General features: G+C 23.6%; 5 protein-coding genes and 1 long non-coding RNA gene across 7 annotated transcripts; 3 read left to right on the top strand and 3 right to left on the bottom strand.

Moving 5' to 3' along the window:
* Positions 1 to 1212: 1212 nt before the first annotated feature.
* On the top strand, positions 1213 to 3968 carry Mefts (elongation factor Ts, mitochondrial). Of its 2 annotated transcripts, none has more exons than XM_074253872.1 (4): positions 1213 to 1449; positions 1532 to 1708; positions 2951 to 3488; positions 3597 to 3968. In XM_074253872.1, exons 2-4 carry the CDS (start codon positions 1544 to 1546, stop codon positions 3839 to 3841), a joined length of 948 nt encoding a protein of 315 aa, XP_074109973.1. In that variant the 5' UTR covers positions 1213 to 1449; positions 1532 to 1543; the 3' UTR covers positions 3842 to 3968. The 2 variants fall into 2 exon arrangements, with proteins under 2 accessions (XP_074109973.1, XP_074109975.1); XM_074253874.1 differs by having other exon boundaries at positions 1214 to 1449; positions 1553 to 1708.
* Positions 3969 to 4900: 932 nt separating this feature from the next.
* Qua (villin like protein quail) lies at positions 4901 to 11321 on the top strand. Its single transcript, XM_074253860.1, has 8 exons — positions 4901 to 5391; positions 5548 to 5574; positions 5879 to 5971; positions 6935 to 7051; positions 7349 to 8482; positions 9388 to 9574; positions 9660 to 9908; positions 10615 to 11321. The coding sequence occupies exons 2-8, from the start codon at positions 5551 to 5553 to the stop codon at positions 11319 to 11321; spliced, it is 2511 nt and encodes an 836-aa protein (XP_074109961.1). The 5' UTR covers positions 4901 to 5391; positions 5548 to 5550.
* Positions 7360 to 8947, bottom strand: LOC141534486 (uncharacterized). Its single transcript, XR_012480424.1, has 5 exons — positions 8456 to 8947; positions 8169 to 8361; positions 7929 to 8096; positions 7581 to 7779; positions 7360 to 7496 (listed from the first exon to the last, which is right to left on the bottom strand). It is a non-coding gene; the product is annotated as an uncharacterized LOC141534486 (long non-coding RNA).
* Positions 11322 to 11351: 30 nt separating the features above from the next.
* Prosbeta2 (Proteasome beta2 subunit) lies at positions 11352 to 13961 on the bottom strand. Its single transcript, XM_074253861.1, has 4 exons — positions 13777 to 13961; positions 13470 to 13649; positions 12477 to 12792; positions 11352 to 11857 (listed from the first exon to the last, which is right to left on the bottom strand). Exons 1-4 carry the CDS (start codon positions 13836 to 13838, stop codon positions 11552 to 11554), a joined length of 864 nt encoding a protein of 287 aa, XP_074109962.1. The 5' UTR covers positions 13839 to 13961; the 3' UTR covers positions 11352 to 11551.
* Positions 13962 to 14015: 54 nt separating this feature from the next.
* Positions 14016 to 15753, top strand: LOC141534485 (peptidyl-prolyl cis-trans isomerase NIMA-interacting 4). Its single transcript, XM_074253863.1, has 3 exons — positions 14016 to 14255; positions 15314 to 15433; positions 15505 to 15753. The coding sequence occupies exons 1-3, from the start codon at positions 14151 to 14153 to the stop codon at positions 15661 to 15663; spliced, it is 384 nt and encodes a 127-aa protein (XP_074109964.1). The 5' UTR covers positions 14016 to 14150; the 3' UTR covers positions 15664 to 15753.
* Positions 15744 to 20737, bottom strand: LOC141534484 (L-selectin). The gene is made up of 5 exons (XM_074253862.1): positions 20710 to 20737; positions 20338 to 20461; positions 16992 to 17171; positions 16752 to 16917; positions 15744 to 16177 (listed from the first exon to the last, which is right to left on the bottom strand). The coding sequence occupies exons 2-5, from the start codon at positions 20447 to 20449 to the stop codon at positions 15976 to 15978; spliced, it is 660 nt and encodes a 219-aa protein (XP_074109963.1). The 5' UTR covers positions 20450 to 20461; positions 20710 to 20737; the 3' UTR covers positions 15744 to 15975.
* Between the last annotated feature and the right edge of the window lie 111 nt (positions 20738 to 20848).

Raw genomic sequence — 20848 nt, 5'->3', positions numbered from 1 at the left:
TTTATAAAATTCTTGAAATTATTAAATATAGGCTACATTAGCTCATAAATTAACTGTCACAAGTACAAAGAAGAAAATATAATATAATATACCGAAGTTAGCGGTCAGCTGTAAAATTTTAAAAATTTGTTTAACAAATTAATTACAATAAAAAATGCCTCTAAAAATTTTCACTTGTAATTTTTATTAATTTTCACATGTGAAACTTTTTAATTTAATTGCTATAAAATTCAAAAAAAAAATTTTAATGTCTGTCAACTTCAGTGTTATGAAGAAAATACTTCTTTTGAAAATTTATATATTAAATTGTTTATTTTATCAATTTTTTGTCCGTAAATAATTTTAATTTTTTCTCTGTGAATTTTTTCAAAATAATTAATGACATTAAAGTTGGCTGTCACTTGACAATTTTTTAATTTTTTTTAACAAATAAATTTCCAAAAAATTATTTTTAAAAAATTTCATTTGTCAATTTTTTTTTCGCCATAATTTATTTGTTACAAACATTCTTAAAATTATTAACTATCTGCTAAGTTAATTTTGATAAATAATTAATAAAATACTTACCTTATATTATGTACATTTAATAATGAATGATAATAATAAAACAATTTATTTTTCTTCCTTAAAGATGACAGCTTCCTCTTCTTCATGATTATTATTAGTATAATTTTCTTTGTTCGTAAATAACATCTTATTTGTTATTTTGAGTTAATTGTTTGTGCTAATTAGATATTTTTAGCTGAATTAAAATTTGACAGATAATCATATTAAATTCTCTAAGTTATTTTCAGCACACTCAACTAATTTTGTTGAACAATTAAATAATACTTTGATAAATTTGACCGTTTTAACTTACTTTTTAAAAAATATATTCATCAACAATGACAGCCTTGATATTTTCATCCATTACAATTATTTAATTATAATTATTTATTTATTTATTAGATTTAAATGCCAAAGCACAAAGCCGGATGGCAAAAATGATATACATAAAATTATAAATAAAATAAAATATACATAATTAAATAAATTTATAACTGGGTAAATAAAATATAAGTATAGATTTTTATTTTTTTTGTAAATGCAAAAATAATTTATCACAAAATGGTACACTATTTTTGAGAAATCTAACTGACCAGCTGCCATTTTGTTAGTTTTACAATAATCATAATAACAATAAAACATAACCTATACTATGCGGTTAAATGTTTCATGTTTTTTATTTTAATTTCATCACATTGATTAACAGTTTGAATTAATAAAATTAATAATAGTTTTTACTCCATTTTTCGAGCTTGCCAATTTTCTTTTTAAACAATTCTTTTTTATTCATAAATTTGTCAAGCTTTTGATTAATAATAATTATTATCAATTAATTTCTTTGAAAGTACTGTTGGTGTAAAAAACAAATATAATTTATTTTTAATAAATCATCAATAAACAAAGGTAATTTTAATTGCATGCTTTAATTTTATTATTCTGATTTTTTTTATATAAATTTATAAGAAGTATACCAAAACTAATGTAGGATTTAAAAAAAATGTTCCAGATGAATTTATGCCGGTTCAATCGTTATTTCACAACAAATACATCATTATGGCAATCATCAAGCAAAAGCTTACTGGAAAAATTACGTAAAAAAACAGGATACACATTTGTTAATTGTAAAAAAGCATTACAATTACATGACAATGATGTTGATAAGGTTAGTCTTTATTTTTGGATATTTTTGTGACACAAATCAGCTGACATTCGAAAATTTTATTAATTTTTATTATAAATTCATGTTAATAAAAAAATGACATTAAAGTTAGTTGTCACTTGACAATTTGCTAATTTTTTTTAACAAAAAAATTATTTTTAAAAAATTACATTTTTAATTTATTCAAATTTCTACAAGTCCATTTTTTCAATAATTTTTTTTTTGATATAATTTATTTGTTAAAAAAAAATTAAAACTAAATTAAAATTAAATTTAGTTGTCATTTCATAATTTTTTTAATTTTCTTTCACAAATAAATTATATCAAAACAAAATTATTGAAAAAATGGACTTGAAGAAATTTTAATAAATTCAAAATGCAATTTTTTTTAAATAATTTTTTAGAACAAATTTTTTTGTCATAGAAAATTAAAAAATTGTCAAGTGACAGGTAACTTTAATGTCATAAAATGTTTATAAAAAATTCATGATATCGACGTAGTTTTGTCTGAAACATGGAGAAAGGCAAAAAAAAAATTTTATACGCCTTTACGGCTCTCGGAATCCACCTAAGATGCGCTAAGGGCGTATAATAAAAATTCTGTATTTTTTTTTAAGTCCAAAAAAATTTTTAGTTTGAAGAAAAAATTTTTTTTTTTTGCATTTTTACACGTTTTATACAAAAATACGTCGGTTCCCAAAAAAAAATTTTTTTTTTATTCGCTTATGGCATCCTTATTTCGACTTTTTTTATTAATTAAATTAGAACAAAAAAAAAAACATTTATACAGAATTGCGCGGATAATTTTTAAAATTTTCTGTATGTGAATTTTTTTCAATTAATTTTTTTTTTTTATTTTTTTAATAAAATAATTTAATAAATTTTTAGATGTCGGCTAACTTTATCGTCAAAAAAATTTCCATGAAAATTAAATTCGCCGACATTTGAAAATTTTTTCGGAATTTTTAAAATTTTTTCAATTGAAAAAATTAAAAAAAAATTTGCAAATAACATTGAAATTGACATTTGACCATTTTTTATCTTTATTTAAACAAAGAAATTATAACTAAAAAAATTATTTTAAAAAAATTGCATTTATAATTTTCAACAATTTTAAAATATTGAATTTTTTTCCTAAATTTTACTTTTTATAATTTATTCATTAAAAAATTCTGAAAAAAACGAAATATTTCTCAACTTCAGTGTTCCATATATATATTTTTTTTAATTTAATAAATCTTACAGGCAGAAACTTGGTTGAAACAACAAGCTCAAGCGTTAGGATGGTCAAAAGCTGAAAAATTAAAAGGAAGAGCAACAGCCCAAGGATTGGTAGCAGTCATGGTTAACAAAAATCACGGCGCATTGGTAGAAATAAATTGTGAAACAGATTTCGTAGCTCGTAATAAAACGTTCCACAGTTTTGCCGAGACAGTGGTAACATCTGTCGTCAATTATTCATCAAAATTAAAAAATTCCGACACAATTGGTGGAAGCGACAAAATATTACTAGACGCCGAATTATTGAAAGAAATATCAGCTGATGATGGAAAAAATTTATCTGATCATGTCGCACTGACTATCGGAAGTGTTGGAGAAAATATTTATATTAAACGTGCACTTTGTATGAATGTTAATCAAGATTTACAGTTAGTTGGGTGCACACACCCAGCTCCAGTTCACCCGTTGCCAGTTTCTTTTGGCAAATATGGAGCGCTGTTAGCTTTTAAATCATCACCGCCAAATAAACTACTAGGAATGCAGCTTTGTCAACATGTCATAGGTTTTTTTTTTTTTTTTTTTTTTAATTTTATATTAAACAAAACTTTTTTTTTTTTAATTTCCTATTTAAAAAATTTTTTTTTTTAATTATCAATTTTATTTTTTTTAGGAATGAACCCTAGTAAAATTGGACAACCAGATGTTGATGTACCCAACAAAAATTCCGATGATGAATCAACCCTTATTTATCAAGAATATTTACTGGACCCAACTATCGATGTCCAACAGGCCCTATTGGCTGCTCAAGCTGAAATAATTGATTTTGCAAGATTTGAAGTTGGCGAAAAACAAGATTCTCATGATACTGACTCAGATGATGTTCAAGTTAAAGAACCCGTTAAAACTTGCGGTTAAACTATTTTCATTGCATTTATTAAGAATGTGATTCATCATTTTAAAAAGAATTCTAATTGTTTAATACAACAATAACACTACATAATTGATATGGAGTAATAAATAATTTACAGTTGGAAAAAAATAATGTGTAAATTTAGATTTACTGTTACGCTTATGGGTATCAGAAATATGTCCACAATTTATGTATTTTTTTTTTTTTTTTTTTTTTCAATTTTGTAGTAAATATTTTTGGTAATTATTTTTATTAAGTAGAGTCAACCGTAACTGGGTAAAAATTAACTTTTTCAATTTTTTTTTGATTTTGCTTATTTTTACGGCACATTTATGATAAAAAAAAAATAGATTTTGATAGCATTTTTACCTTCAAAAAATGGAAAAAATTTTAGCTCTGATGTTTTTTGATAAAATTTCTATTTTATTTTTTTTTTATATTTTTTTGAAAAATACAAAAAATTGAACAATTAAAAAAAAATTAAATATCACAATTTTCTAAAAAATTTATAAATTTTTATGAGGGTGAATTCAGCAGACAGCTAACTTTTGAGAATTTTTAAATTAATTTTAACTTAATAGCTGTAAAAAAAAATCTAAAAAATTGCGAATAAATAGAAAAAACTTATGAAAATTTCCATATGCATTTTTTTATACTATTTCTTCTGTAACAAATAAATTATTTAAAAATTATCAGATGTCTGCTAAATTCACACTCAAATTTTTTTTTAAATTTGTTAAAATTGTGATTATCATTTTTTTTTAATTTTTTTTATTTTTGTATGTATTTTTCAAAAAAAAATATTTTAATGAAATTAAATAGAAATTTAGTTCAAAAAAATAAAAATTTAAATGGTTGACTCTATTTATAAATATTTACCAAAATTGTACTTTTTTAGTAAAAGTTTATGCAAAAAAAAAAAGTAAATTGAAAAAAATTTTTTTTCATCTATAAATTAATAAATAATTTAGTATATGTATAATATTTTTGTTCAAGTTACTCAAATAATTTTTTTTTTAGACAATTATTATTTAAAAATTTTTAAAAATAATTTTTTAAAAAATATAAAGTTAAACAATTTGTTAATTAGAACGTTAATAAATATATTTAATTATTCATAAAAAAAAAAATTAATAATTTTTTTATTAAAAATATTAAAATAATTTTTTAAGCTATTTATTTTACAAGTAATAATTTTAATATTCAGTTATTGCGTATATAGAGGTAGTGAAGAGAAAGAAAAAAAAAGATAAAACACACAGCAGGTGCGTTAGGAATATAATCAGTTAACTTTTAATGAGTGTGTGCTGTATAGTGGATAATATGTATACAAACAGTACATATTTATTTCAAAATAAAGAGAGTAATGTAGAAAAATGCCTGTGTACCTGGTGTGGTGTTGAGTATAATATTTATGTATGTATACGTTGTAATGTTCCGGGTGGCCGGTTTGAGTTCCGGACCCGTTTCCGGACCACTATGGTTTCTTTTTTAAAACTATATACTTTTTATTATATTAGTTACACTGTTTTAACAACTTTACTTACTTATATCGGTTAGTAGTAAGCTAACTTTCAAACTGTAACTATCATCTTCATTGTCATTATTTTATTTCTTCAAATTATTTGAAATTTTTGTTATCATTACAATATTAATATTAAAAACAATAATAATAATAATAATTTGTTATTTAATATATAAATTTTGACAGCTAATGGGTTCAAGAAAAAATCAGCACGTAAGTGGTATTAATTTATTTAATAAATATTTAGGAATAGTAAATTTGATATTTAATTTTTTTTATATATTTTTAAATAGTAGAAAAAAAATTTTTTTTGTGTTAATAATAATAATTTAAAAAAATTTTTTAAATTTATTAATTTAAAATAAAAGTTTGAATATTATGTAGGTTTGTAATTTAGTAGAACATAAAAATCAGAGATGTGTATCAAGTTTTAATTTTATTTACAATTAATTATAACACTCCATATAAGTTTTAACTCTTTTTTTTTTAATTAATGATGAGATAATTTTTTTACCAGGATGAGCATCCAAGTTTTTCAGAAGACTCTGGTAGTGATGCATTTCGAAATGTACCAAAAAATCAATCAGCTTTTATGGTTTGGAAAATTCAAGTATGTATTTAAAAATTTATTCAATACTAATAATAATAACTAGCAATCTTGCAATCACTGTGTGACTGCTGTGATGTGAATTATAAATGAATAAAATTTTGTTTTATTAAATAATGACCTTTGGTAAATTGCTCAGTAGTTTCTTAAATATTGACGTTTTTAAAGATATAAGCTCATCGTGATGCTACACTCATCGAAAGCTTTCATTTGAATACCCACATGCATTTTTGATATATATTTCATATATACATATATATAATATACATAAATATATGAAATATATGAAAAATTGAAGTGGTTACTTAAATGAAATGTCTCGATGAGGGTAACATTGGGATGAGCTTATATCTTAAAAAATATTAGTAGTTTACAAGATACAAGGTCATTTCTTAAATAATGACTTTTGTCAAATTGCACTGTACTTTCTTAAATATTGAAGTTTTTAAAGATACAAGCTCATCCCGATGTTATGCTCATCAAGAGCTTTCATTTGAGTACCCACATGCATTTTTATATATTTTTCATATATACATATATATAAAATATATAAATATATAAAAAATTGATGTGGGTACTCAAATGAAAGGTCTTGATAAGTATAACATCGGGATGAGCTTATATCTTTAAAAATTTCAATAGTTCACAAGATACAAGGTCATTTCTCAATTATGTGTCTTGAGATAGAGTATTTTCGAATGCAGCCTAATTACTTATCATAATAAATTAAATATCAGTGAGAATGATATAAAACTTTGAAAAGACACAAATTCAAGTCAAGACCTTTTCAATGACCTTAAAATTCACCAAAAAACCGATTTTATCATATGACTATCCTGGAGATAAAATTTTTTTCTATTCCTTTAATAATATAGATAACAATAATAATAATAATAATAATTAATAATAATCAAATTTAAAAAACACAAATTATTATTAATAATAATTTTTTTATTTGATAAAAAGGGACTCCAAGCAATATCTGTACCACGTAATAAAATAGGATACTTTTTATCTGACTCAGCATATATAATTTATGCCATGTCGTCAAAAGAAAGCGGACTATCTTACCCTGGAATCCCCGTGAGTATTATTAAAATTAATTTATTTTACTATATAAATTTATCTAACATACTAGTTTAATAAAAAAAATAAAAATTTAAATAATAATAAATTAATAAATATTTAATTACTACCTAGAAAAAAAAAACCTTTCTTGAACCAAAAAAATTGTAAGAAAGACCGAAATTATTTTAGAGCAAGAAGAAATTTTCTTGGCTGAAAAAAAAATTTAAGAAATTTTCAATCTTCCTTAAGATTTTCTTCGTTCAAGAAAATTTCCGCTTCATTCAAGACTTATTTTCTTTTTTATTTGTGTAGATGAAAGAAATCAAAGTATCAGAAAATATAATCCGTACAATCCACTTCTGGATCGGAAGAAATTGTGACTCAAGCATATCAGGAGCTGCAGCACTAAGAACAGCGGAATTGGATGCCCAAGTGAATGCAACCCTTCTGTTCCGCGAGTCTGAGGGGCGCGAAAGTTCTCGTTTTATTGGATATTTTAGTAGAGGAATAAAAATAGATTACATTGATTATTTGGACAACAAACCGGACATATTACTGTACCGCGTGACTGGATTATCGGTGCCGATTATCAACGAATGTGATTCAATAAAATGGGACCATTTTTCTTCAACAGACGTGATAATAATTGACGTAAAATCACATGGAGTAGTATTTATTTGGCTTGGTTCATCATCTTCAGCTTTGGACCGTCGTCACGCGATGAAATTTATAGAAGAGCGTGACTGTAAAAATATTGATAAAAAAATAATATTTGTTGATGATGGCTACGAGCAAACGCTACCTGATGAAGAAAAAAAATTATTTTCAAGCATTTTAGATTACAAATTACGTTCAGTTATTCCGTACAATAAATCTAAAATAATAAACATACCTGCTCCGGTGATAAAACTCTACAAGTGCAGTGAAAAATCAGGAAAGTACAAAGTTGTTGAATTAAAATCAGGACCGATTTTTCGCAGTGATTTAATATCATCTTCGGTGTTTTTTATTGACCGAGGCGAAGCCGGAGTTTGGGCTTGGGTTGGAAATAATGTTAATGCTAGAGAAAAATTAGAAGCTATAAGAAATGCCAGAGGATTTGTTAAAAAAAAAGGATACAGCAGTTGTGTACCTGTTGCACGTGCTATTGAAAATTATGAGCCAAAAGAAATGAAGAAACTTTTACGACCATGGGAAATTATTTATAATCCTGTTCATATTCTTGAGACTTCTTTTGACGGTGATTATATGAATGAAAGACCCAAGTTGGCTGCTGAGTGCCAGTTAGTTGATGATGGCACTGGTAATTTAATTATTTGGAGAGTCTGTGAAGAAAATATTGTTTTAGTTAATAAGAATAATCTTAAATCTTTGGGATTTTTTTATGCTAGTGTTTGTTATATTATTAAATATACTTACGGCAGTGGAAGAAGAGAAAAATCTATTGTAAGTATTTTTATTTAATATTAAACTAGCAATCTTGCAGTCACTATGTGACTTCTGTGATTTATGAACTATAGATTAATAAAATTTTGCTTTATTAAATAATAACTCTTGTTAAATTGCTCTGTACTTTGTTACCTATTGACGTTTTTAAAAATATAAGCTCATCCCGAGGTTACACTCATCAAGAGCTTTCATTTGAGTACCCACATGCATTTTTACATATTTTTCATATATTTATATATATAATATATATAAATATATCAAAAATGCATGTGGGTACTCAAATGAAAGGTCTCGATGAGTGTAATGTCGGAATGAGCTTATATTTTTAAAAATGTCAATAGTTGACGAGATAGCTATGTCAGTGCTTAATTATTGACATTTTTAAAGAAATAAGCTCATTCCGATGTTACACTCATCAAGAGCTTTAATTTGAGTACCCACATGCATTTTTTATATATTTATATATATTATATATATAAATATATGAAAAATATGTAAAAATGCATGTGGGTACTCAAATTAAAGCTCTTGATGAGTGTAATATCGGGATGAGCTTATATCTTTAAAAACGTCAATATTTTACAAAATACAAGGTAATTTCTTAATTACGTGTTTAGAGATAAAGTATTTTTAAATACAGCATAAATACTTATCATAATAAATTACATATCGGTGAGAATGATATGAAACCTTGAAAAGATACAAATTCAAGTCAAGATTTTTACAATCACAATTAATTTCACTAAAAAAAAAAAAAAAAAAAAAAAAAAAAAAAAAAGAGGTTTTATCATATGACTATCCTAGACACAAAATTTTACTTATTCTCTTAATAATAGAGATTAATTTTTTAATATTAAATAGTTAATTAATTTTTTTTTCAATATTTTTTAAAATACTTCTAGATTTATTATTGGGAGGGAGCGCATTCAATAAACACTGATAGAGAAGCTGGATTAGATTTTGCCTGCAAATTAGCTGAAGAAACATCAGGACAAATTGTAAAAGCTTCACAGGGAAGAGAACCTCCTCACTTGTTGCAAATTTATAATGGAAAATTATGTATTCTTGCTGGAAATCACAGAGACATTCGTAATTAAAATTTTTAATTATTTCTACTTAAATTAAATAAGTGAAAAAATATTTAAAATATTGAATTAATAATATATTTATACAGCACCAAAGAAATATCTTGTAAGAGTATTCGGTTCAACATCTTACACATCAAAAGCTGTAGAGCGACCACTAAGAGCTAGTTCGTTGGACTCAGCGGGAGTTTTTATTTTATTTTCTGAATCCCCGGTTGTTTGGTGTGGTGGAAAAAGCACTGGGGATACTCGTGAAGCTTCACGACGTCTTGCGCCTATATCAGCACCGTTAATTTGTGAAGGAAATGAAGATGATGAATTTTGGATTCAATTAGAAGGTAAATATAATTTTTTTAATTAATAAACTAGCAATCTTGTAGTAACTGAGTGACTGCCGTGACTTGTGAATTATAAATAAACAAAATTTTGCTTTATTAAATAATGAATTTTGTTAAATTGCCCTGTAATTTCTTAAATATTGACGTTTTCAAAAATATAAGCTCATCCCGATGTTACACTCATCAAGAGCTTTCATTTGAGTACCCACATGTCTTTTTTCATATATTTTTCATATATACATATATATGATATATATAATAATATATATAAATATATGAAAAATTGATGTGGGTACTCAAATGAAAGGTCTCGATAAGTGTAATATCAGGGAGAACTTATATCTTTAAAAATATCAATAGTTCACAAGATACAACGTCATTTCTTAATTATTGATATTTATAAAGATATAAGCTCATCCCGATGTTAGTTACACTCATCAAGACCTTTCATTTGAGTACCCACATCAATTTTTCATATATTTTATATATTTATATATATTATATATATATATAAATATATAAAATATATGAAAAATTGATGTGGGTACTCAAATGAAAGGCTTCAATGAGTGTAACATCGGGATGAGCTTATATCTTAAAAAATATCATTAGTTGATGAGATAGCAATTTCATTTCTTAATTATATATCTAGAGATATTTTTGAATGCAGCTTAAATACTTATCATCATATTTTTTTTAATTTCAGGAAAAGGAGAATATGGAACAGAAATTAATAACGAAGTGCAACAAATAGATAAACATTTGTACCACTGTAACGTTGTAAACAACATATTTGTAGGAAATGAAATTTTAAATTTATCACAATCTAGTTTACTACCCGAAGCAGCATGGCTATTGGACACAGCAACAGTAATATGGATCTGGCTCGGCAGTCTTTGCGAAACCAGTAACATTAAAAAATACATAAAAGACGCCGGTGTGTTTTTACATACTCACTCGTCAACTCGTGATCGTAACACAACAATATCAATAGTACAACAGGGTAAAGAACCTCCTACTTTTATTGGACTGTTTGAAAATTGGAATCACAATTATTTACGTGATTATCGTTCGTTTGATGAATTTCGGTTGTCATTAGACAGCAGTTTAATTAAAAAATCCAAACAAAATAATAATAATTGCAGCAATCAATTGAATTTCAAGTTTAATACAAATAATAATAATAATAATAATAATATTTCTGTATCAAATTTTGATGCTTATATTAAATATCCATTAAAAATATTGAAAAGTGAACCCGATAATTTACCCAGTGGTGTTGATGTTTTTAAAAAAGAAATGCATTTAACTTACGACGATTTTTTGATTATTTTTAAAATGAATCCAATTGAATTCAACAAATTACCAGTTTGGAAACGACAACGACTAAAGCAAGAAGCCGGTTTATTTTAATTAATAATTTAAACACTAAACAAAAAAAAATTATCAAAACAAATAAATTTATTATTATTCATTTATTTTTGCATAGTGTTTATCAATTTACCAATTAATCAGTTATAATTATTGTTATTATTACCACCTAGTAATAACCACAACATACGTATAGTTATAAAAAAGAAAAGAAATTTTTTTATGTATTATTAATATAAATATTAATAAAAAAAATTAATTGAAAGATATTTTTATGAGGATGTGTCCATTGATTCTAATTCAATTTTACGCACTGCCTCATGCTCAATGATTATTGGGCGCACTGATTTATCAAGAACAGCTGTAGTACCTCGTTTGTAGCGATAAGATCCTTGACGTTTACCTTTTTCATTTGCAACGTCATACGGACGAATGTAATCAACGCTACGAGAGTCGAAAATTGGACCACGTACTTGGTTGTTGCGGATAACGCAAATGTCGACATTTGAACCTGATCCCAAGTCATTGAAGACTCCAGCACGGATCGCATCTGCTACCAATTCTTTGCCCTCTTCTTCCTATTTAAATTAAAATTTTATTTGGTAGAAAAATTATAACTTACTTTTTGAGTTTAACCAAAAATTAACATTAAATGATTTTTTTTTTAATAAACTAGATGAAAAAAATTATTTTTAAAAAATTGCATTTATAATTTTAAAAATTTTCTAAAGATTTTATTTTTAAAATAAATTTTTTTGGCTGTAATTTATCAATTAAAAAATATCTGAAAATAATTAGATGTCTCTCAAATTAAGTATCATAAAAAAATTAAACTTGACAATTTTTTTTTAATAAACTAGATCAAAAAAATTATTTTAAAAAAATTGCATTTATAATTTTTAAAATTTTCTAAAGATTTTATTTTTAAAATAAATTTTTTTAGCTGTAATTTATTAATTAAAAAATATCTCAAAATAATTAGATGTCTCTCAATTTAAGTATCATAAAAAAATTACACTTGATAATTTTTTTTTTTTTAATAAACTAGATCAAAAAAATTATTTTTAAAGAATTGCATTTAGAATTTAAAAAATTTTCTAAATATGTTATTTTTTGAATAAATTTTTTTGGCTATAATTTATTAATTAAAAAAAAATTCTAACAATAATAAGATGTCTCTAAAAAAAATATAATTACAGTTAATCCAGGTTTCCATCGGCTTTCAAAAACAGCCATTGCTGCCAAAGATCCTGATCCCATGGTAGTAAACATATAGTTTTCGCTAGAACCATGAGGAAAGATGGCATAAAGATGAGGACCATCAATATCAACACCTCCTAAAACTAAAGCAGCACCAATGTGTCCTTGATGACGGAATAGATGTTGCTTCAACATTCTGTTAGCTGTAACAACTCTTGGTACACGTCCTGTGTTCAAACGATGCAATTCTAATTGACTTGCTATCATTTCTGTTGTTTTCTCTGTATCTGCTGCCGTACCAGCTCCACAACAGCTATAATTTTATTATTATTATTATTATTGTTATTATTATTATTATTATTATATGATACTTAATTAAACAGACATTTCACAATTTTAAAAATCTTAATAACAATTAAAAAAAAATTTTGACAAATAAATTTCACATGTAAAAATTTTAACAAAATTATAAGTGCGAATTTTTAAAATATTTTTTTTTTTGTAAGGTAAAAGACCCAGTTATTAACTTTTGCAATTTTATTTTAGTTAGAAAAAAAAACAATTCAACTCTAATAAATTAATAAATATAATTTTTTAATTATAAATTTTGAGCAAATTGGTTTAATTTTGACAACGTTTAATTTTTTTAATTAGAATAAAATTGCAAGTGTCAATAACTGGGTCTTTTATTTTAATTGATGTGCTTTAAAAACTCCATTGTCATGATAATTAATTTAGTATATATTTAATTATTTTTTTAACAAATAAAATTTGAAAAACAAAAATTAGAAAGAAAAAATTAACATGTAGAATTTTAAAAAATTAAAAATGCAATTTTTTAGTAAATCATTTTTCAAAATAAATTTTTTTGTTGAAAAAAATAGTTAAATCTGCTAACTTTAATTTCAAAATTGTCAAATGTTTGCTAATTTTATTATGATTATTATTATTATTACTATTATTCTAATTTTATAATTATGTTATACTTACTAAATATTTTCGGACAAAAAATGAATTTTAGAACAATTTTTATCAGCTACAATTGTACCAGAAGTAGCACGAGTATCTGCGCCGAGAATAACACCATCTTTGTAAATTATTCCAACAATTGTCGTACCGGTTTTTTGGGCTTTCGGTGCAGCATATCCTTTGCTAGCCAGCAATTCATTTCTAATAGCAAAAATAAAAAAAAAAGTAAAAAATTATTTGTTTAAATAATTGTTTAAGTTTTAATATTAAAAATAATTCTAATGACACAGCAATATTTTAAAAGTTGGGTTATAATTTTGTATTTTACCTTTTACACAAATCGAAAGAAAATCCTGGAGCTGGGACTTCTGGTAGCAATACCGAAGACATTTTTTAAATTAATTAATATATTGTTTTTTTATTTTTATATTATTAATCTCTTTTAATTTGATGGTCTGATATTTAGATAGTTTTTAGCAAACTGACTTGCGTCCAATAGTGCTAAATAAGTGTATTATACTATACTAAGTCTCCGACTTTAACTATAGTGTGTGTTCAGTGACTAATGTTTTTCAAAAATCAGCTTTGCTCAGTTGATATTTTATTTATAACCTAAAATATCACATTTTTTATAAATAAATTTTATAAAAAGCAATAATATAGATAAATAAAAAAAATTAAGTAGTGATAATTGTAATTAGAATGCCTCCAAAAAAAGGAAACAATGCAAAAGCGGCAAAATCAACAAAAGGTGCTGATGATAGTGATAAAGGAAAACAGGAAAAAAAAGGAGGGTCATCTGTAAAAGTAAGATATATTAAAATATATAAACATAAGGAATGTAAATAAAATTTTGAAAATTAATTTAGCAAGTTCTTGATCTTATTTATAAGAAATAAATTATATGAAAATAAAATTATGACATTAAAGTTAGCAGTCATTAGAAAATTTTTTAATTTTATTTAACAAAAAAATGATTTTTAAAAAATTGGATTTTTAATTTTTTTTTTAATTTCTAGATGTCAATTTTTTTTGCCATAATTTGTTTGTTAAAAAAAATTTTAAAAATGATTAAATATCTGCTAAATTTATTTTCATAATAAAATTAGCTGACAGCTGACAATTTTTAGAATTTTTTTTATTAGCAAAATAATTAAAAGAAAAAATTGCACATTTAAAAAATTTGAAAAACTATACCTGAAATTTTTTAAAAACATTTTTTTTTTGCTAATTCAATTAATAAAAATTTTTCGCTGTCGGATAATTTTAGTTTCATATTGATTATGGCAAAAATAAATAATATTAAAGTTAGCCGACGTTTTTAATTTTTTGATTTTTTTTTAATAATTAAATTGAAACCAAAAAATATTATTCAAAAATTGCACGTGTAGTTTTTTTTAATTTTCTACATGTGAAATTTTTTCTTTTGATTTTTTTTAAGTGATTTTTCAATATAAAAATTTCTAAAAATTTTTAAATGTCGGCTAACTTAATTTTCATAAAAAATAATTAGAAAAAAAAATTGACATGTAGAAATTTTAATAAATTAAAAATGCAATTGTTAAAAAATAATTATGAGATTGAAGTTAGCAGTCAGTATAAAAAAAATTATTTTGAAAAAATTACATTTTTTATCTTTTAAAATTTTTACGTCAATTTTTTTTTTTTTTTTACATTTTTTTTTTTCCATAATTTAATTTTTACAACAATTATTAAAATTTTTAAATATTTGTTAAATTAATTTTCATAAATAATTTTTCACAACAATTTTTTTTTAAATTAAATAAAAAAATTGTCAAGTGACTGCTAACTTTAATGTCACACATAATTTCTAATAATAATTAAAAAAATTTTTTTTTTACAAGGTCAGACATATTTTGTGTGAAAAACAATCGAAAATAAATGAAGCTTTAGAAAAATTAAAAGCCGGACAAAAATTCAATGAAATAGCCGCTACTTACAGTGAAGATAAAGCTCGATCGGGAGTAAGTATATTTATAATATAATCAATTGATAATATTAAATTTGGAGTAACAATTTTTTTTATTTATCACAGGGAGACCTCGGATGGATGGTTAGAGGAGCGATGGTCGGTCCATTTCAAGATGCAGCTTTTGCTCTACCAGTATCTTCTTTATCCAATCCAATTTACACTGACCCTCCAATAAAAACTAAATTTGGCTATCACATAATAATGATAGAAGGAAAAAAATAATAAACTTTTCATCATTCATTAATAAGTATGGATCATTTTCATTTTTACCAATTTTTATTCTAATAATAATGAATAATATATAAAAAATAATTACTGTTATTTATTTTGTTTTTATAATCATACATCAAAGTTTTAATTTAATCGTCAAAATATACAGAATTAGTACATTGAAGAAAAACAAACAAAATAAAATAAATACAGTTTTTTTTTTTTTTTTTTTTTTTTCTAATGGTTGCTTCTCATAAATTAGCTGTTTAAGTATTAACGTATAAATATGTATATAAATATGTATTTATGATTTTTCTGGAAAAATTACACTCTCAAATTAGGATTAGTGTACCTAACGTATTTGAGAAGTGAATCATTTTCTTCGCACACCCACGGCTTTTTGTGATGACAAGCAACATCGTGCCAATTAACTCCGTCGTTGTAAAATTGATTAAGTACTGCAAGACAATTTTCAGGTGCTCCGTTTTGGATTGCTTCGCGATTATCCGGCTGAGGTTTACCAATACTTGAAAAAGAAAAAAAAATTATTTTTCAATTATTATATATATATATATATATATATATATATATATATATATATATATATATATATATATATATATATATATAATAGGGTGTGCCAAAATGTAACTTCTGTGATGGACCTCTTAAAATTGGAATTTTAAGTTCCGCTTTTAATAGGAGTTGTGTTTGGGGATTTCCTGTACGAAAATCAGCCTATTATACGAACCCGTGTGCCATAAGGACGTACCAACGGGCAGAAATACAAAAAAAAATTTTGGTACGCCCTTATGGCACCCACTGGGGGGTACAAAAAAATTTTTTTTTGGGAAACAACGTATTTTCACTTTAAATGCATTGATATGTTATTTTATTTATTTTTTTTTCTTTTGTTTGTTTGTTTTAAAGTCGCATAAACTACTAAGGTCATGAGCGACTACGGTAGGAGGTAAACTTTTTGAGATTGGAATTCGTTTCATCTTTTTGGGCTCAGCAGAATAATACACTTAAATATTGAACTTAAATTTTGACACACCCTAACATATAAGTATAATAGGAAAATAATTAATAAAATTTACCCTCCGCTTTCAGACCAATCATTTTGACTGCGATCAGTTGTAGGTGCAAGCTTTTGTAATTCAGCAGTCCAAAACCAACCGTTAACGTTCAATGGTTGAAGATCGGGCCGATCGCAACCTTTGAAGTCACATAGTCGTCCAGAAGTCCAAATGTATTTAACTTTGTCTGAAAAAATAATTTCAATTTTTATTTTTTTATTCTATTATTAATTAGTAGATTTTAATTTTAATTTTAATTACTTTGGACGATTCGGCTTTTGATGAATTCATTTTCGGTAGAAGTCTCCAATGAAACTAGATCCATGCATCGCTGTCTGCAGAAATTTCTTCCAGATAACCAATCTAACTCTTGGCCTGCTGTTCTAGGATCTGCCCAAGAATAATAATATCCTTTTCCATTGAATCTTTCGTGGATAGTTCCTATTAATTAAAAAATTAATTTAATTGTTAGATATTGTATTAAATACTAACAGCCTTTCAGTCACTGTGTCACTACCGTGACTTGTGAAATATAAATAAATAAAATTTTGCTTTATTAAATTGCACTGTACTTTTTTAACTATTGACGTTTTTAAAGGTATAAGCTCATCCCGATGTTACACTCATCAAGAGCTTTCATTTGAGTACCCACATGCATTTTTCATATATTTTTCATATATAAATATATATAATATATATAAATATATAAAATATGTAAAAAATTGATGTGGGTCCTCAAATTAAAGGTCTCAATGAGTGTAATGTCGCGGTGAGCTTATATCTTTAAAAATGTCAATAGTTGACGGGATAGCAATGTCAGTTCTTAATTATTGACATTTTTAAAGATATAAGCTCATCTCGATGTAACACTCATCGAGACCTTTCATTTGAGTACCCACATCAATTTTTCATATATTTCATATATTTATATATATTTTATATATGTATATATGAAAAATATATCAAAAATGCATGTGAGTATTCAAATGAAAGCTCTTAATGAGTGTAACATCGGGATGAGCTTATATCTTTAAAAATATCAATAAGTCACAAGATACAAGGTAGTTTCTTAACTATGTGAGAATGATATGAAACTTTGACAAGGCACAAATTCAAGTCAAAACCTTTGCAATGACACTAAATTTCACTAAAAAAACCCGATTTTATTATATTACTATCCTGGACACAAAATTTTTCTTATTCTTTAATTAATATAGATTAAATACATAAAATAACAGACACAATCATTTTTTTTATTTAAAAAAAACTGAGTAAAAAATTTTCATTTATAAAACATTTTATAATTTAAAAAAATTAATTTATTATTTAATTAATTTAATTTACAAATTGATATAAAAATACTTATTTGTAATAAATTATTAATTTATGATAAATAAATTAATAATTCATAAATTTATTACTAATAATAACAATAATTATTATTAATAAGTATCACAATTGTCCTCTATCAATTTAAGAACAACACTACTATTAATCACAAGTACCAAATCCAAAGTTCTCCTACGTAAAAATATTTCAAAATAAATTAAAATACTTTCTATATAGCTTTCCCTTAAATACATACACCCACGCAAATTTATTTAATTTTCTAAATTACTATTTTATAAATTGATTTTTTTTGTCAAATATTTACCTCCTATCTTTTTAAATTATTTATTTTATTTTTAAAAAATAAATATTTAATTATTGTAATTTAATGACACACTTAAACAAATGGAATTTTTATTTTATTCTCGAGTTTCACTTATTTAATGCGGGTGGTATGATAATTTTAATAAATTGCGGTTGACAATCGATGTTTGAGGTAAAATATTTTTTTTTTAATATTAAATAATTATATTTTATTGCAAATATAATTTTTTATAAAAATAAATTTGTATGACCTGTTTAAATATTTTCCGATACAAGTTAAAAAAAAATAATAATAATAATAAAATACCACAAAGTGAAATTTAGGTGGATCGCCCTGAGAGAATCCGGCCTTACGTGACCCACAACGGCATCTCAACCGATGTGACCTAGACATTGACATATCCTCAAAGATAAATGTATATATATATATATATATATATATATATATATATATATATATATATATATATATATATATATATATATATATATATATATATATTGTCAACAGGAAAGAAAAAAAAAGTACCGGCCCAGTCATGCTAATGAAGGCTTTACCAAATAAAGAACACCGTATAATCAAATGTTTGTCTTTCTCATGTGTGATAATAAAAAAATTAAAACGTGACAGGAATATTCGAGAGTTAGTTTACTAAAAGTGTAATTTGGGTCATTTTTAATTTATAAAATAATCAATAGCTTGCAAATTTTATTTTCTTCTTTTATTTTAAGAATCTATAAAATTATTGGTGGTTTGCAATTAAAATTATTTTTTATATTTATATTTAAATTGACAAGCCTGTTTTCCTTTCTCAAAGGTATGCGATATATCTTATTTATATTCAAAGTCAAGGAGTAACACTTTCTAAAGAGGTCAAAGTGAATTTATTGTTGTTATTATTATTATTATTCAATACACGTAAAAAATTTCTCCTGATGCTCATCATCAAAATTTATGAGATTTTCTATTTCTATTATAATGATTGTGTGCTGGATCATTTATTTTAGGGATTAAGTTAAATTTAAATATTTGGGTAAAGAAAAAAAAGAAAAATTAATTTTTACTCTAATAATATATTTAAATTAGCTGTCATTTAACAATTTTTTTTTTACCATAATTTATTTATTAAAGAAAATTAATAAATTTTAAAATGACAGATAAATTTAATGAGAATCAATTTAGAAGATAATAATTAATTTAAATAATAAAAAATTTTTTTTAATAAATAAATGATGGCAAAAAAAAATTGACATTTAGAAATTTAAAAAAATTAAAAATGCAATTTTTTAGAAATAATTTTTTTGGAGCAAATTTATTTATTAAAAACAATAAAAAAAATTATGACTTGATAAATTTTTTATTTTAGTTAAAAATTAAATTAACTCTAAAAAATTGTTTTTAAAAAATTGTATTTTTAATTTTTTTTAATTTCTAAATGTCAATTTTTTTTTGCTATCATTTATTTGTTAAAAAATTTTTAAAATTATTAAATATGTGCTACTTAATTTTTATTCGACGCTACTGTTAATAAAAACGACAATTTTAATAAATTTTAAAGAAGAATTAATTTTTTAATTGTAAATAAATAAATTAGTAATGAAGAAAATTAAAATTTGAAGAAATGTAGCAATAAATTATGTAATTTTTTTTATTTTCAACTTCTTTATATTTTATAAATTATTTTTTTTTATTTTAACAATTAAATTATTGTAAAAAAAATTTTTTTTAAGAAGAAATTTAAAAAAATTATAAATGAGAATTTTTAATAAATTTTTTTTTTCATTATTTGTTTTGTTATAAAAATTTCAAAAAATTGTTAGTTGTCTGCTGATTTAATTATTATTTGATTTAAAAAAGAAGAATATTTAAAAAAAATTAAATTTATTTTATTAAATATTTTTTCTTTTATTTAATAAATAAAATTAAAATATTAAAGAAGAAAAATAAACTTACTTTGAGCACAAAGTGGAGGAATTGGGGGTTCTAAAATTCTACCGGATGGTTGGGCCTGAAATTGACCTGTCACAGCTATTGTCAAAAAGCCGAATACAAGAAATCGCCACATTTTTTATTGAATCTGAAATAAAAAAATATTTTGATAGAAAAATAAATTTATTTTGTATTTTTATTAAAAAAAAAAAATAGTTTATTATTTTTTTTAATATTTATCCACGATATTTATATTAATTAAAATTAATGTATAAAATTTGTTTTAAAATACAAAATTAATTCAAGAAAATTTAGAAATAAACAGTAATTATTTATCGAGTTAATTGTCAATAAATTTAAGAAGAAATTTTATTGATAAAAAAAAGTGATGCTTACTTATGAACGTTCAACGATGAACTGCGCTTCTTCACGTTCATTACTTGTATATATATACACCAAGTTCGTTGAAGCTATATATCCAATATTCAATATACCTATATAAGTAACTGAATCTGATAGAGTTGGAAGATCTTAC

This window comes from Cotesia typhae, unplaced genomic scaffold, assembly GCF_013202065.1.
Source record: "Cotesia typhae breed Kobodo isofemale line unplaced genomic scaffold, CoteBio_Ctyphae scaffold_13, whole genome shotgun sequence".
NCBI classification, from domain to species: domain Eukaryota; kingdom Metazoa; phylum Arthropoda; class Insecta; order Hymenoptera; family Braconidae; genus Cotesia; species Cotesia typhae.
The sequence above is the reverse complement of the archived record's forward strand: the minus strand, read 5'-3'. Positions and strand labels throughout refer to the sequence as shown.